The sequence below is a fragment of the Dermacentor silvarum genome, chromosome 2, assembly GCF_013339745.2.
Source record: "Dermacentor silvarum isolate Dsil-2018 chromosome 2, BIME_Dsil_1.4, whole genome shotgun sequence".
Taxonomy (NCBI): Eukaryota; Metazoa; Arthropoda; class Arachnida; order Ixodida; family Ixodidae; genus Dermacentor; species Dermacentor silvarum.
The window spans coordinates 95,769,507-95,787,483 of NC_051155.1; the positions used below are offsets into that span (position 1 = coordinate 95,769,507).

At 46.7% G+C, this 17,977-nt stretch overlaps 2 protein-coding genes across 2 annotated transcripts; one reads left to right on the forward strand and one right to left on the reverse strand.

The window, feature by feature from the left end:
• The first annotated feature begins 4,129 nt into the window (after positions 1–4,129).
• On the forward strand, positions 4,130–4,931 carry LOC119441627 (putative nuclease HARBI1). Its single transcript, XM_037706232.2, has one exon. It carries the CDS (start codon positions 4,308–4,310, stop codon positions 4,929–4,931), a length of 624 nt encoding a protein of 207 aa, XP_037562160.2. The 5' UTR covers positions 4,130–4,307.
• A 3,683-nt stretch (positions 4,932–8,614) lies between these two features.
• Positions 8,615–9,859, reverse strand: LOC119440234 (uncharacterized). Its single transcript, XM_037705162.2, has 2 exons — positions 9,401–9,859; positions 8,615–8,967 (listed from the first exon to the last, which is right to left on the reverse strand). Exons 1-2 carry the CDS (start codon positions 9,819–9,821, stop codon positions 8,684–8,686), a joined length of 705 nt encoding a protein of 234 aa, XP_037561090.2. The 5' UTR covers positions 9,822–9,859; the 3' UTR covers positions 8,615–8,683.
• Positions 9,860–17,977: the final 8,118 nt, after the last annotated feature.

Here is a 17,977-nt window from a genome sequence, read left to right on the forward strand (position 1 = left end):
TTTGGATCTCTTTGCCATCTCGCCTCATCTTAATTCGTTTTACATTGATCACGTTTTCATCTTTCCAGCCTTCTAGAAGTTCAGCTTCGGTTAGGTCCATGAGATCATCATCTGAGACGACACCACGAGTGGTGTTCATCGTGCGGTGCGGGGTTACTGTAATTGGTATTTCGCCAAAAGACACTAGGGTATGTAACTTGTCATGTTGTTTTTTGTCGCGGAGTTCCAGCAGGAGATCTCCACTTGCCAACTTTGTAGCCTTGTAGCCTGGTCCTATGGTTTCAGTCAAGCATTTCGCAACGAGAAAAGGTGATGCAGCTCTTGCGTTCTTCTCTGGCTTCTCACTATGGATCACGTGAAATCGTGGAAAAATCTCTGTCTTGTGACCAAAAAATTGAAATACTTCGGTGCGCCCCCGTTTCGGCCGGCGATCAGCAGGTGCAGGAAAGGAGTTATCCATATATGTGGAATGTGTTTCGGCGGTGGCGCCAGCCACCCACCATGGAGCCCAACAAGGGGACGCTGCAGAATCTGTAAGGAACAGGTCCTGCAAACGCCAACTGTACGCCACCGCTATAACCAAATACATATACCCAAGGCAGGATATAATGCACAAGGTTAACCCTTGCTGCCCGCGAAGTCGGAAGTGATAGGAAATGAAGAGAGGACAGGAAAGATTGAAAGGGAGAGAGAAAGGTGAAGGTTGGAGGGAGAGAGAGACAGGAAAGGGCAACTACCGATTTCCCCCGGGTGGGTCAGTCCGGGGGTGCCGTCTACGTGAAGCGAAGGCCAAAGAGGTGTGTTGCCTCCGCCGAGGGGCCGTAAAGGTCCAAACACCCGGCATCGGCTCAACCCCCAGGATCCCCTTTTCCCCGGATACGGCTAAGCCACGCACGGTTAAACGTGGGAGGGTCCAACCCTCGTGTGCTCGGGTCCGTGGTGTCGCAACACACCAAACGCCTGCTTGCGCAGACGCCCCTGCGGGGAAAGGCGCTCATGTTCTTTCCAATAATCGCGATGTTATGACATCGACTCCACTATTAATTTATGGCGATGCCGTTTGAGTCTTAGGTAAATATAAATGTTTCGGCGTAATACTTGATGAGCTTCCAAATTAACTTATCATTTTCGAAGGTATTTTTTAACTTCTAAGAAGATTTAAAAGCTCTTTAACGAGATGGTGATGCGCTATCCTCAAAACTTAAGGAAATGTTATATCATAGCTTCTTTCATTGCCAAATAAGCTATTCTCATCTTGTGTGGGGAACGATGGCTCGCACGAACATAAACGAACTGTTTCTCCTGTACAAAAAAGGCCATCGACATAGTTTCTGCCTGTGATTGTCTAGCTTATATCAGACCACGGTTTCCTAAACATAAAATATGCCTTATCCATCATGTAAACACCGTTACCTTACTTCGTGCGATCGTTAACTTCGATCTACCTCAGACTAAATTTGCACCATAACTTTCATCGGTGGCTCTAAAGCATACTCATACAAACATCAGACATAAAACAAATGGAAGCTACATTTACTTCGTACAACGGATGTCTCCCCAATGTTGCCTTTGTTCTTTCTTAACACACTTACCACAAACAAATGGTTCGAAAAGAAAGGAAACTGAATCAAAAATACTATTTTGCAGCTATTTTTTGAACATGTGTGCTAAAACGCGAACTAGTGTTTTATTTACGTGATATATCTTGTCCTGCTATGTACTTCGGTTGAACATTGTTTTACTGAATCTTAGTGTTGAAGTTTTTCTGATTTTTTTTTTGTTTCTGCTATAAAGTTATTTTCACTGGTTAGTGTGTTTTTTTTAGAGCTATGTTGTAGAAATGTTGCCTAACAATTTGGTTTGATTGCTAAGAATTCATTGCAGTATGTGTGCTGTTATTTATGATGCACGTGAAAACTGTACCGAGTTTTTAATTTTCTGCTAGATTTTTTTATATGGGCCCTGGGGCACGCCAAGCTGCTTCAAGCCAGCTTCTTGCCGCAGACCATTTTACTATGCAGGAATAAAATGAGTCTTGCAAAAAAAATTTGTTAGCTGATGTTGAAGGAAAGAACTGCAGCTGCTCGGGTAATGGATTGCGCAGAGAAGGTAGTCGATAATTGGTAAAAAAGGAGCCGCAGTTTCGCCCGAAGGGCGAAGCATCGATTCCCATAGCAAATTAGTAGACAGCTCTACGAAGTGAGGATAGTAGCTTTATCGGCCTAAATTAACAACCATGGTACCAGCGCTAATAGGCAAACATGAACACATCACACTCGATGACCGCGAACACTCGCTGTCAAAACGCTGGCGTCAGGAAGCGCGGTAGCAGGAGCGACTCAAGTGACCTTTGTGTTCTGTATCGCTTCAACGCAAACTGAGCGACGAGAACACTGGAGGCACTGTTCGATAACCCAGATAACCGACCACTGAGTTGGCTGTCTTGTGCGTCGTGTGGTGGTATACTGTGCCAACGTGTTGGGTTTCCTTGTACACACGTGAGCAATAGTCTGGACACCATTGATGCCTCGACTTTTCTTTTGTGGCTCGAGCATCGAGTGGCACTCTTGTTTCTTGCTCAGTACTCCAGCTTCACCTCCTGAGACGACCGGAGTCAAAATTCACAAAAAAATTGAAATAAATAGTACAGTACAAAATTCATGGGCTTCATTATAGATACCATATCAGAGCATAGGTTTAATTATAAGTTGAGTTACTGAAGTGTCTGGAATATTTATAATTAATTAGAAATCGCTGATTACCGCACACCAATGGACAGAACAACAACGCCGAGGTGCGAGTGCCACTAGGAGACAGCGAAGTCAAAGATTAGGGTCGCCTACCGTTTTTCTTCGTTGGCTAGGCATACAGGCCCAAATGAAGTAGTAAAGCCTACGCAGGCCTGTTCTGCCAACGTTATGCATTCCAAACATTCCACGTTGCAAGTGCGTGGTAGAAGAAATTAAAGATGTTTTTGGTGCCGTGATCTCTAGCCTTTTCCTGCCGACTGGACATTTGGCCTCACGGAACAGGTTTCATTTGCAGGATTGTTGCCAAACGAGTTCACGTTTCTTGTTTAATTTTATTTTCACGCTTCTAGCGGTTGTTTATTGCGGTACCCACGCCTGTAGGTAAGTCGACATGGCATGGCGCTTGTGAGATTGAGGGGGTGAGTTCAATCTGCCGCGGCGGCCGCGTTTCGACAGGGGCAGAATGCAAGACCGCTCGTATACCGTGCTTACCGTATGTTAAAGAACAATGAGTGTTCAAAATTAATCAGGAGTCGCCCACTGCAATGTGCCCAATAATCATTTCGCGGTTGTGACACGTAAAACACCATGGTATATATTCTTCAGTACAGACACTAGCCCCCGCACACCAAATGCACCATTGAACGAGCTCCTGACAGTGCCCGTGCTACAACCTGAAAAAAAAAAAAGAAACTGCGTGTGCCAGCACCATAACGACGTCCCGGATTACGCAATGAATGAAAGCAGCAGCGTACCCTAGCATTCAAAGAAGGACCATTTCATGATTTCGGGGACACATTTCAGAAAAGACTTTCCTGCTACTCATGGTATGCTGAGAAAGCAAACAAACCGACCCCTTGAAGACGAATGACTTCCTGCACATTTATCCACGCTCTCCTCCCCGCGAAACAGAAGGAGCGAATGACAACGCAGGCGCCGGTGCGGCCGCAACAATAAAGAATGTACTACCTAAATATTGACAGAACGCGCCTGGAAGATAAACGCGATCCCTCCTTGGTTGCTTGGCTGCATTTTGCCCACTACTTCTTTTTTCTGACGTTCGTGCCAAGGATCGCAACCTCGGCAATGAAATATTCATTGAATTATCCCCGTAATATGTCGTCGTCGCTTCAAGCATGAGAAAAAGAACGCGTGACAGGCGCCATCCCGTGCATCAATCTATGACGTCAAGGGACCATCGGCTATCGCACTCACTCGCCACTCGCTGTCACTGCACAGACACAGCGCGCTGTGAAGAATGCCCAGTGGGTTCAAAATCTTCCCGGTCAAGTACGCTTGCATTGGGGACCGGTTTCTGCTGTGACCCGCTAGTCGCGATTGCGAAACATTAGCAGCGTATCAAACGGCTTACCCCCGTATTCACAAACGCACCTCGACTCGACCCTCCACTCGAAATGCTCCTTGAGGGCGGCTTTTCATTTCACAAATCGCCCTCCACTCGAAACGCGCCTTGAGTGAAGGAAAGCTCGAGCGTTTTACTCGAGAATCTCAAGGTAGCCCCGCAGCTACCTTGAATCGCTCCTTCACTCGAGTGTTATGGCGGACCACGCTTCGTTTGTGGAATACATTCTCCGCGTCGACGAGCTATTTGGTGGCGTCATGGACGACAATGACATTGCAGACGTACCGCGACAGCGGCTGAGGGACCGTCTGAATCCCATGGAACACTTTAACAACAGCGAATTTCTCGCACGCTATCGGTTCACGAAGTGTACTGTGAAGAAGCTGCTGGACTACCTTCCACTTGAAGAGAACGCCAGCAACCGTGGTCACCCTCTTCCACCAATGCTCCAACTTCTTATCGCTCTACGATTTTATGGAGCCGGCACATTCCAAGTTGTGACGGGTGATCTAGTGAACGTGTCGCAACCGACGGTGAGCCGCGTCATCGAACGTGTGTCACGGCTAATTGCTACGCACGTGTTCCCGATCGTCGTGAAGTTTCCGAGCACCGATAACGAGTTCCGTGCGACGATGGTGGAATTCTACCGTATTGCCAAGTTTCCCGAGTTGACCGGGTGCATAGACTGCACCCACATCCGCATCAAGTCGCCGGGTGGGCCGAATGGTGAAGTTTACCGCAATCGGAAGGGTTACTTCTCCATTAATGTACAGGTAAATTGCTATACCTCTTTTTTTTCTTTACTACGGCAGCAATAATTCTTAAAATGAGTTATGTTAAATAATTTAATATGCATGACCTTCGATAAACAGTATACTGGCTAACCTAATCAATCATGGTAGAAATAAGTTTACTTGTTTGCAATCCCTTTCATATTCCGGTAGCGACATAGCGCATTTCTTGACACTGCGCGGTTATTTGGAAGAGTAAATTCAGATAGGCGCACCAATTAAATAGTGCTAGATGGTTTTATTTTAGGAGAATATTCTACGTATTGTGATTCTTTGTATCTTTGAATTTCTTTGAATCGCCTAAAGGGAAGATCACCATCATCAGCCTATATTTATATCCGCTGCAGGACGAAGGCCTCTCCCTGTGATCTTCAATTACCCCTGTCTTGCGCTAGCTTGCGCCTGCTTGTGTTTGCAAATTTCCTAACTTCATCACCCCACCTAGTTTTCTAGAAGAAAGGAAAGTGTATGGCCTTGCGATTTTTAAAAAGCCGCGAATACTTCTGCTCAGAAAAAAATATCATGTATGTATGAAGCGCGTGTCTTAGATTTACTTCAGCTGAGAAACACAGCATAACATTTTTTTCATTAGGTCATTGCAGGGCCGAAGCTGCAATTTTTCAACGTTGTCTCTAGCTGGCCAGGATCCGTGCACGACAGTCGAATCTTCGACAACAGTCGTGCACGCGTTCTTTACGAGACCAAACGAGTGCCTGGGCTCCTACTTGGCGATGCTGGCTACGCATGCATGCCTTTCCTCATGACCCCAATGGCTGACTCCGGACGACCGAATAGCCCCGAGAGCCGGTCAGTACCGCTGTATAAACCAAACAGCCTGTGGCTTTCACAATGATACTTGTGTAATTACGTACAGTTTCTTGTGTTTAAAGCTTTCGCTAGAGCAAGCTTGATACATTTAGAAGTTCTGATGCAATTTTGCTAAATATGGCTTTGTATTATTACCTTCATATATTTGCTGCAATCTGTTTTTGCTGCACTGACTAGGCCACATCACAATAGAATTATTAGCTGCAGGAACTTTGACTACTGGCCTGCTTATGATTTCAAGGTATAACGTTCGTCTCCAAGTAGTTAGCATAAGTGCAAACTAACATTGTCTGTTTTGCACAGGTATCAAGCAGCTCAGATCCGCACCCGGAATACTGTGGAGAGGGCTTTCGGTGTGTGGAAGCGTCGCTTCCCATGTTTAGACATGGGGCTTCAACACTTGGCGGAGCGTTCTGCAGTCGTTACGACAGCCTGTGCTGCCCTGCATAACCTGGCAGTCCTGAGGCAGGACCCAGAACCTCCAGCTGTGGTGATCCCACAACACTTGAGGCGGCAGCAGCCTGATGTGGCGAGTCAAACAGACACACTACATGGATCGCAATGCCGAATGCGGCTTATCGCTCGAGCATTTCACTAAGGCATCATAAAAGCAAATGTCCATCTTGTTCCACCTGGATCGCAAATAAATTAGTACAGCTTGCAAACTCCGATTATGTGCAAGTAAGAGAAGCAGGAACGCCATCAAAGTTCGAGCACAATAACTGCTCTAGATGCTCCTTTAGTATTTCCGTGATATGTATATTTGTGTGCTAGTTCATGTTTTGTGTATATCATTGCTTATCTGCACCAGTAGCTGCGACCATTTACCGCAGCTGTAGCTGGGTCATACTTCTTGCACATTAGAGCATAGACGTGTGTGAAAAATACAATAAAATATTTATTACTCCACCGGCTTGGTTTGTGCAAGTTGCTGCTTCTTGGCCTCTAATTCAAGAAGCAACATCTGGCGCTCCACGTCATTGCGCCACTTTTGCTGCTCCAGCTGCTGTTGTCGCAACTGGATTTCAATTTTGTGCAGCTCCTGCTTCCGTTCTTCATCCATCCTGTGGCGACGTCGTTGCTGGAGGAGCTGTTGCCGACGCAAGCGCATCTCTAAAGAATGCAGTTCTGCTGCGTGCTCGTCATCTTTTTGAAGTGCCTTCAGTCGGGCAGCTCCTTCAGGTGCGAGCACACGCTCTATTGCTGCTATGCGGCCTCGCGCTGGTCTCAATCGTTTGTCAATGCCAGCTTGAGCTTCTGAAGCGTCCGATTCAGCAGCAGTTGGCACTGCATGTGTCGTGTCCCTTTCTTGAGCTGGCGTTGCTGGCCCAGCTAGCTCTGGTGAAAAGCTGGTTTCAAAGGGGTCGTTCGCCGATAGCAGCACGGTACTGGGACCTGCCAAAACAGCACCTTCCTGAGCCGGTAGTGGTGGCTCAACTGGATTATCTGCACACATAAAACAAACATTGCATTGAAGCCTAGGAGGCACTACAGTTGAAAACTCATATTTATAAGCAGTGTTGATTCCACTGCTGGACCATCTTATGAGTACAACTACACATACATGCATGCACATTAATAAGACAGCCACAACAAATCAGTCACACACGGAAATGGAAGCCGCTATTGGCTCTAAACTGCAGTCCAGGCCAGCAAGTAAAAACAAAAAGTAAGCAGCTCATCTGTATGATGCCTTTCAAGTGTGTTAGTCACAGAAACAAAAGGAAAAGTGTGTTCCTGTCTCGACTCAGTGCTGTCGTAACAACAGGCTGTAAAGCTTCACGACTGGATAGTGGTACCTGTGTAGCATGTTATTTAATATGACAGTAGATACAACTGCTCTCTATGATGTTTGCGACATATGTTAGTTACACAAACATACTGCCAAAAGAAGGCTCAATTCCACACAGATTCCAGTGCTGCTGGATACGCAAGCTATTTAGTTTTACTGCTGGCTGGAGGCATCGCAGCTGTAGTATAAAGTTTTCTAACAGAAGAAACAACTTATCTGACGATGCCTGCTGCATGTTAGTCACAAAAACCAGCTGCAAAGAAGACATGTTGCCAGGAGCCAGTGGTACTGGAACAGCATGCAGCTGAGCTTTCCGACTGAAGGCGCCCGAGCTGTAGATGAAGGCATGCCCGTTGCTTCTGATAGAGCGGAGACTTCCGCAGCTGGCCGTGGTACCACAGAGGTAGTGTCTGCAGATATAAAAGAAGAAGAGCTAGTGCCCCACAGGTAGGTGACGCGATCATAAAGGTCTTCATACATTGTAACTTTACTGTAGGAACACTTTTGTTTGTGTGCTTGGAAACTTTTTTTTTCTACATGTACATACAGGAATCATAATGAATGCGTTCATGGTATCCGCATTAAAATTGGATAACAGGTGGTAGGGGGCGCATTGTTGACAGCATGCAAACACCCAGGCATCTCGGTAAAAATAAGAGATTGAGACAGCTCGGCCAAGTGCATGCTAATTGTGTGAGACCCAAACAAATAAGAAAAAAAAGAGACTGTCCTTCATGAAACGGTGCTCCAACAGCAGCAAAGTGTTGACTGGTGGATTGAGGCATTTCAGCCATGGCAGGTGAAATGTACTGGGTTGTTGACAGGCCAGCCTTTTCCTGCACTGGAAGTGGGGCTAGGGAAGAGGGGATCTGCACATACAAAACAATCAGATTAAATTACAGCTCTAATGGTGTTCAAGGCTAGCAAACTAGCCATGATGTCAGTTATTTACATTCATGACACGCAAGGACACGATAAACTTAATAAAAATGCACGCCACTGACAATAATTTGGGGAGGTAACAGCAACATACTGGCACAACATGGAATACTGCTGACAGATCGTAATGACAAACGTAAATTTTTGTGAAATAGACACACGAGCCGTGTGAACAGCTGCGCCAGCTGCGTTACTTACAAACATAAATAACATAGAAACATCACATCTCACAAACAGTATACACGCATGCAGTCATAGCACAACACGCTACAACATGCCAACAGCTCTTGCCAATTCTGCCTTCAAGCCACTCGTCCATGCTGCCTTGATTGCCTGTCACCATAACTTCAATGGTACGCGCGGGTGGCAGCGACATCACTGGCTGGCTCATATGGGATCCGTCGCTGTCGTAGGGGTTTGGGAGCCGTGTCCCAATGTGCGAGGCAGCCGCCCCGACAAGCGCCAATGATGGGCTCATTGGCCGGCAGGTAGGTGGCCCACCCCCTGAGGCAGAAAAGCGTAAATGCATGTGTACATTCAAAATTACAGGCTAAAAACCAGCGAACACGTGTAAACACGGCTAGCAACCTATTCGCACTGTAATGTCCTCAACATATTAAATAATACGTCGATAACCCACCAGCTACACTTTCTGAATATGCCGATAATTATTTGCATGTGCATAATGTGCGCAGAATATTTGTTGTTATACTGACACCAGCAAAAGTACTTTCTTGCGCTTTGCTTAACCATTATTAATAAAGTTGGGCAGCAAAGCGGGGATACGCGGGTGTGCCGGGAGGGAAGGGAGGACTTTGTTAATGTTTCGATGATGCCGAGGCTGCATACAATTATTTTTACATATTTAGTTCAGTCGTACTCTGGAGACCTCTGCGCTGCTTCATTTTACCGAGCAAACGCAATGTGCAATTCTCACCTGTTGCGTAGAAATCCCGCTTTTCTTCCGAATCTTTCTTTTTCCACTTCGATTTTTCGTTGTCCCACAGCTTCCGCAGCTGCACCACTGTGACACGACGAATGCCTGGCTGGCTGTTGTATTCCTCAGTCAGCTTCTCCCAGGCACTGTCCTTGGCGCGCTTCGAAGTGTTATCAGTCTTGCGGTTTTCAATAACCGCTCTGTACCTCACCACCAGATTACGGAGCAGTTCCCGTTCTTCACGCGTGTAAACAAACCTGGGCGCGCCGGTTTTGCCGCCACCACGATTGACACCGTCGCCGTTGCTCATACTCACACGAAAGAGCAAACAAACGCGCACAGAACACGATAGAAAAGCAAATTCCGGCAGCAGTAAATACAAGAGTACAGTAACAAGAGCACGCACGGACAAACGAAACATGTGATTTCTGACGGATTCTGCTCTGGCGGGACTTGGCTACGCTTGGCCAGTTTCAGCTACATCAGCGTTTCATTGATCAAAAACTATGTTGCAAGTGTCACTCATAACTTGTATTGATAAATACATTAAAGAAAACTTAATTCACTTCAAAAATTAAACATTTCCTAAACGTTTGAACGTTTATTTGCTGAATTTATTGCAATATTCAGCCATATACTCTCGTTATCAGGGGCGCTTTCCGGAAGTCGCTCGCCGTTCAAGTGAAGGCCGGTTTCTCAAGTAGCCCCTTGACGGAGTAGTGCTGAAGTAGTGTTCATGAAACGCAGCGGCGCCTTGAGTGAAGGAAGGCGCGTCGCCTCGACTCGGTGAAGTGAAGGTGAAGCGCCAAGTGAAGGCGCGTTTGAGAATACGGGGGTTAGTATTTTACAGCGAAAAATAAAAAAAAAAGAAAAGTGAAGATACGCAGACAAGGAAAAGTAGGGACGACACGAGCGCTGGCTTTCAAGTGAAGGTTTTCTAAAACCATGTGTAGGTTAGGTGTAGAGGGCTTGGTATATGATACAGCATTTTTCTTAGCTTAAAAATTGGCTTCGTGAAGCGATGGATGCGATGCGCCTCTTCACTGATACCGCCTACGCAAAAAGTTAAATTTAGGTCTTTTTCTTTCGTTCATGCTTCGTTGATGCACCATTTTACAGTTCACGCACATATAATTTGTGCGCTCTTACCGCAGATTCATCGCGGACCACGGCTGCTGCAAAGGAAAATTTATGTCTCCGCAGCAATCCCGTTTGACGTCGCGTTGGCAGCCCCGAGTAGAAGAAATTGCCTGCCGAAAGATGCGGGGGTTGAACCTTCGAAAGTTTGAGGCAGACATGAGGCAGACACGCGTGCCGACTCTGTCGGCGTCGTTAATAAGCGAACCTGCGAGCGCTACTACAGCGCAGGAGCGCCAGCTACCTGTTTTACCCTAACCTTAACAAAACTAAGCAAAATAAAAACTAACCAAATAGTGGCAAAACTGAGACGAAATAATTTAAAGCACGGTCGGCGCAACGGCAACAGGGATCTGCTGTTCGGATCGTCGTGGCGACGAAAGGTTAATACCGGTAAACAAGAGTGGACGGGGGGGCGAGCTGGCGGCCTCCTTTCAGTGTTGCCTTGGGAGAACAGGATTTGCGTCGCTGCTCAAAAAGTGAAAAGTATAAGGCCTAATTCACAGATTTTTTTATGTAAAAATAGTTTTTTATCTGATGGCTGCCACCGTTAATAACATGTTTGATAGCACTATTGGCTAGTACATTTTAAATTGGCGGGTTTATCGGGCCGGTACTGCGCAGTGCACTCTGTTACAGTGTACGTCATTGAATACCGTAGTGAAGAGATCCGTACTAATTTTAACTACCAGGCCTTCTTTTAAGTGCACGCTAAAGGAGCGCTTTGAAGCGAATCATTCTTTGTCTCTTCTTCACCACAAATTTTCCTGTAAAGAGTCTTAATTACAGTTCCTTCTTTCTTGCACGACTTCAACTTGCTTCTTAGTGCATGCATCAAGTACCAGCCATCACAAAACTCTGCCATACCACGACACTGTACAAGAGACAAAACAGCGTTTGTTGCATTTTGAGGACCTCCGAAACTGCCCTCAACTGCATTTTCAAACTCTAAAGATTCGTTGAATAATCATCAAGATAAGGCGCACATTAGAATTTCCTACAGAAATTCCAATACAATTTCCGATAGAATCGGGGCAACAGTTGGCTTCAATGAACCAAAAGGACCGGCTGACTTCAAGATGGAATTTTCTACAATGAATCACATCCATGTCGTCAATAAGGTAATCGAGAAATCTGCGTAGCACAATGAACCTCTCTACATGACTTTCATAGATTATGAAAAGGGCATTTGATTCAGTATAAATACCTGCAGTCATGGAGGCATTGCGTAATCAAGGAGTACAGGAAGCATACGTGGACATCCTGGGAAATATGTATAAAAATTCGACAGCTAAGGTGCTTCTCTACATGAAAAATAGAAAATTACCAATCAAGGATACCCAATGCTATTCACTGCATGCTTACAAGAAGTATTCAAGCCACTACACTCGTAAGACTTAGGAGTTGGGGTCAACGGCGAATATCTCAACAGCCTTCGGTTTACAGATGACATTGTCCTGTTCAGCAACGCAGGGCGATTATTGCAAGAAATTACTGAGGACTTTTACCGAGAAAGTGTGAGAGTAAGGTTGAAAATTAAGATGCAGAACACAAAGCTAATGCTTAATAGCCTAGCAAGGGAATAAGAATTCATGATCGCCAGTCAGCCTCTAGAGTCTGTGCAGGGGGTTATCTAGGTCAATTACTGACACGAGATCTTGATCATTAGAAGGAAATTTATACATAAGACAACACAGATGTCACGATTTTTTTTCGCGGCTAGACATACAGGTTCAAATAAAGTGGTACAGCTTACGCGCGCCTGCTTGGCCTATGTTCCACATTGCAACATTCCACATTGCAAGTGTGCGGCAGAACGAATTAAACATATTTCTGGTGCTGTGATCTCTAGACGTTTGCTCCCGACTGCACATTCGGCCTTACGGATCAAGTTTCAGTTCTAGTATTGCGGACACTCAAGTTCACTTGTTTAATTTTATTTTTGCGCTTCCAGTGGTTTTAAAGGGCGGTACACGCCGCACGTTTGAGCTCCAAGTCGCACGTTGAATCTTTGCCGCGGCGGTCACATTTCCATGGGGGCGATATGCAAGAGCACCTGTGTGCTGTGCATTGTGTGCTCGTTAAAGAACCCTACGGGGTAAAAATTGCGGAGCCCGTTGTGCCTCATAACCGTATCGTGGCTTTGGCACGTAAAACCCCGGAAATTAACTAATTATTAAGTAAACACACATGGTGTGGCATGCGCAGACACACATGAACAATAACAAATCCATGAGCTCGAGCAACATCTGTTAGAACTACAGGGTGTTACACGCGTTGTCCCCTTGTGTAGGGCCACGCGCTCCCGTACTGTGGAATGCTCACTGCGAACACGTTCCTAACAAAGCGGAATAAATATGTCACTATCACTGAATACCGTAAAAGAGATTATTATGCACAGGTAATTTTGCAGACAGATGATCACACAAGAAATATGTGGGAGATTACAAATTTGTTAGAGGGAAACGTAAAGAAATCTTCCTTCCGGACGCTATTGAGAAGACACTGTAGAACGATCAAATCCATATTTTTCGCGTATCGGTCGTCCTTAGTTGTGAAGTTTAGTGATCGCGACAATATGTTTTGCTCAAAGGCCTCTTCCCAACACTTTTGCCATGTGTACCATGGTGCTTGAGGACGTCATGACGACAGTCACTAATATGTGAAAGTCTAAAGCCTCCGCACTAGATGATAGTGCTGTTCGCATGATTAAACAGAGCCTAGATATTTGGAGCCGGTTTTATGTCGCCTGCTTAATAATTCCTTGAACTGCTCTAGGTATCCGTCACCGCTAAGGACTTCTAAGGTTGTCCCTATTTTTAAAGACGGATATCGCACTGTCCCTTGAAACTACAGATCAGTTTCTGTGCTCAGTATCATTAACACCATTTTGGAAAGATCCTTGCCAGCCGATTCTATAAACGTATCGATAAGTATGAGATTATGTGTCCATACCAACATGGGTTTCGTCCAAATTCTTCTACTTAGCAATGTTAACGCTAACTCAAATAATTAACGCTGCTTTGCAAAAAAACGTGCTTGTTGGAGTAATCTTATTGGACCTAAAAAATGCCTTCAACATGGCTGACCACACTATACTTCTTTATAAACTAATGCATTATGGTTTCAGTGGAGCCGCGTTTAATCTTCTTACTGGTTACCTTCACAACCGCGTACAAGTAGTCAGTATGAAAAATATTAGATCATTACCTAAGAATGTGAGCACTGGGGTGACGCAAGGGTCGTATCTGTGCCAATGTTATTTTATCTTTATATTTATTTCCTGCCCCTCCCATTAAAATTCATTGAAGTCCTGTTGTATGTCGATGTGGTTACAGCTTACAAGCTTTATTATTTAGAAATTGAAGCAAACGAATAGCTGAAGACCGTGTATCAATGGTTTTTAACAGCTACGCTGTTTGCGCCTGCCGTAAAAAGTGCGCGTTTCACGAAATTATCATCATCAGCATTGGCTCGAGCGTCGTCGTCTTCTTCCGCAGATGGCTCGTTGGCACCGCTCGGTTAGCGCTCGTACTCGTGCTCGGCACGCGCTCGTGCCACTGCTCCCACGTTCATCGTCATCGTTTTCTTCCACAGCTGGCTGCGTGGCCGCTAATCATTCCAGCGTGTAATTTACTTCTCTTCTGTCGTCGTAATGGGGACGCAAAGCTTGCTCTAGGCCGCGCAAAGCTCGAGACACAACGAAGCTGGTCGATCGATTGCGTCTCCTGGTAGTAGCTAGGTTGAACTTCGCTATGTCGAGGTTGAACTTGTTTGTATCTAGGTTGAACTTGGTAGCAGCTAGGTTCGGCCTTGGCTATGCCTGAGTTGAGCTTTGTTACGCCAGGTATCTCTAAGATTATGACGCAATCGATCGGCCAGCTTTGCTGTCTCGAGCTTTGCGCTGCCTAGTGCCAGCTTTGCCGTTTTTAATCAATAAACTTACAATTAACGATAAAAAGACCAAGTATGTTGTATTTCACGCACGTAGCAAGTGTCTGCCTCCTAAATGTTTTGAGTTATTCCTTACCGATATCCCATCGGATGAAGTTAGCTCATTTAAATAGCTCGCCGTGTTGTTTGATAAAAAGCCGCAGTGGAAAGAGCAAATGAGCGCATTCTGTACAAAGCCGACATCGAGATGCTACGCACTCTCACAAGCATGGCATCATTTGGATATTAAAAGGCCGCGTACATTATATTTTTCATTCATTCCCAGCTATATAACGTATTGTAACCAATCTTGGAGCGCGACTTTAAGAAATTCATGACCCATTCCACTCGGTGAAGGCGGATGATCAGGGAAGCTGCTTAGCGCACGACACAGACAGACAGACAGGGAACATTATTTAGGTCCTGAGGAGCGCTACCGCTCAAGGCGGTAGAGCAGCGGGCCGCTCCCACGTCGGGACGGGTAGGCCGAGCCTCACCGCCACGTCGCGGGCCCTCTGGACGGCCCTGAGTTGATGTGGAAGGTCTGAGCTCCTGAGCATGGAGCTTCTTTCGTCTTCGGTTGTGCATTGAGGACCCTGTAATTAGGGGCACTGCCAGAGCATGTGGTCTAACGTACAAGCGGCGCCACAGTCTGGGAATGCTGGATCAAGGGCTTCGATGAACTGGCTGTGGGTATAAAGGCTAGGATATGACCTGGTATGAAGCATGCGGAGGGTAGATGCCTGTGCTCTAGAGAGCTTCGCGTGAGGAAGGGGGAAGACCCTTCTGCCCAACTGATAATGCTGGATGATTTCATTAAAAGTGAGGAGAACGTCCCTAAAGACTGCTAGATGGGAGTCTGAAGATCCCCCAGGTTGCCTAGCGCGGTAAGTCAGTTCGCGCCGTCGGGCGTGGGCGATCTCGTTCAAGTTGGCCATGGAGGCCACATGTGATCCGAGGTGAGCCGGAAACCAGATGATCGTGTGAGGAGAAATATCCCTATGACCTAAAATGCGAGTTGCTTCAGCTGATACCGATCCAGACGCAAAGGCCCTGATCGCCGCTCGTGAGTCTGTGTAGATCAGTTGCTAAGAATCGTCAAGGAGAGCGAGGGCGATAGCTACCTGCTCAGCCTTAGCGGGAGTGGCATTCCTGATAGAAGCAGAGTCGAGAACAGAACCTGTGTGATCAACCGTGACGTCCGAGAAGTTGGCCGATCGACCGTACTGCGCCGCGTCTACGAAGCATGCAGAATGTGGGTTTGCACGAACGTCTTTGAGCAGGGCTTCTCCCCTGGCCCTCCGTCTCCCCGCATTCTGCTGCGGGTGCACGTTGCGGGGAAAAGGAGAGACTGTAATGCAAGCCCTTTGCTCCTTAGTGAGATTATGTTTGTGTTCCTCTTCGAGACCTGGATTACATCCTAGGACCGTCAGGGATGCTCCTGCCCGAGGCCGAGGAGGATAGCCTGGCCATCTGAGCCGTATGCTGTGCCTCGATTATCTCTTCCAACGTGTTGTGAATACCCAGTTGCATGAGGCGTTCCGTGCTAGTGCTCGAAGGGAGTCCTAGCACTCTCTTGATGCTCTTGCGGATCAGGACATTAAGCTTAGTCTTTTCATTACCCTGCCAGCAGTGCATGGCAGCAACGTAGGTAATGTTGCTCATTAAATAAGCGTGGAACAACCTTAGTAAATTGTCCTCCCTTAGGCCACCTCGAGATTTGGAGACTCTAGTAATAAGCCGAACCATGTTTTCCGTTTTAGCTGTAAGCTGTAAGCCCATTAGTGCCATTAGACTCTATAAGTATGCCAAGAACTCTGATGTGACCTCTACCCTAGGGATGAGATGACCAGAGCTGGTGCCAAGCTTTACATTCACGTCCGAGAGGGGGACCCAGCCCTTAGGTTTGACACCCCTTCTCTTGGGTCTAAACAGCAAAAGTTCCGACTTGCTCGGAGAGAGTCGGAGTCCGGTTCCACTAAGGAAAGCCTCGGTGTAATCCACAGCCTGTTGGAGTGCCTCCTCTACTCTGCCCTCGCTGCCGCCCGTACACGAGACGGTGATACCGTAGGCGTAAAGAGTATGACTTATGCCCTCGACTTGACAGAGCCTCTTGGAGAGCCCACAGAGAGCAATGTTGAATAAAAGTGGTGAGACCACCGAACCTTGTGGCGTACCTTTGGAGCCAAGAATGAGTGGTTCTGATTTGAGATCTCCTATCTTAATCGTGGCCCTTCTGCTTTTGAGGAAGGAGCTGATGAATGTATGGAATCTATACCCCAAGCCAAAACTAGAGATAGATTTGAGAATATGCGTGTGCGAGAGATTGTCAAAAGCTTTCTCCAGGTCAAGGCCCAGGAATGCCCTGACATCTCTCGTCTGCACGTCGATAATCTGATGTTTGATCAACATCATGGTGTCCTGGGTCGAGAGTGCTGGCCGGAAGCCAATCATGTTGTACGGAAAACGACCATGTTATTCAATGTGTTAAAAATGCGCTTGTTAATGACGTGTTCGGCCACCTTGCCTATACAGGATGTAAGCGATACGGGCCTGAGAATAAAGAGACCGAGGGGCGTCCCGGTTTCGGGATAAGAATGACTGACGCCAGTTTCCACGATTCCGGGACGGCTCCCTGTTCCCACACCTTGTTAATCTCGTCCGTGAGCGTTTGTATGGAAGCATCGTCCAGATTACGAAGGAGCCTATTAGAGATCCCATCCGGGCCTGGGGCCGATCGCCCATTCAGTCCCATGAGGGTCTCCCTCACTTCAGCCGTGCTGAAAGGTTCGTCTAGAGATTCCGCGTACGAACTCTCGTAAGGAGGATAGTCGGCGTCACACGAGAGATCAACCGGCAGATATGTTTCCGCGAGTATTTCAAGTATTTTTTGTTCCGGGTGTTCCTGTTTGGTCACATGGAGAATTTTGTCGATTGCCCCCTCTGGTTTGGTTTCAAGTTTGATTCATTGAGCAGGTACTTAAGCATGTTCCACTTGCCTCCTGTGCGCATCTGGCCATCGATCGAGCTACAAACCTCGTCCCACTGTTGCCTAGACAGCGTCTGACAGTGTTCCTCAATCTCGCGATTCAGCTCAGCGATCTTTTTGCGGAGCCTACGGTTGAGCTTTTGTCCCTTCCACCTTACTAGAAGTGCGTTCACGACACAGAGGTGACACAGAATTTTGAACAAAGGTAGGAACATCCTGATCCGAACATCCTATTTGTCCTGATTGTGGTCATCCTGACGATAGGCACTCACACTTATTCACGTATCACCTCTGTTATTAAATCTGTCCGTCACGTAAGACGGACATACTTCTTAAGTAATGACTCATACCCCCGTAAACGCGGCTCCTCATAAAGACGACAGAAATCCAATTCTGCGCTCAAATGATGAGCGGCAACGGAGCCAGCTGTGGAAGAATACAACGAGGACGAACGCGTGAGCAGTGGCACGAGCGCGTTCGCGAGGTTGTGCCGAGGGACGCCAACATTTTCCCCTTGG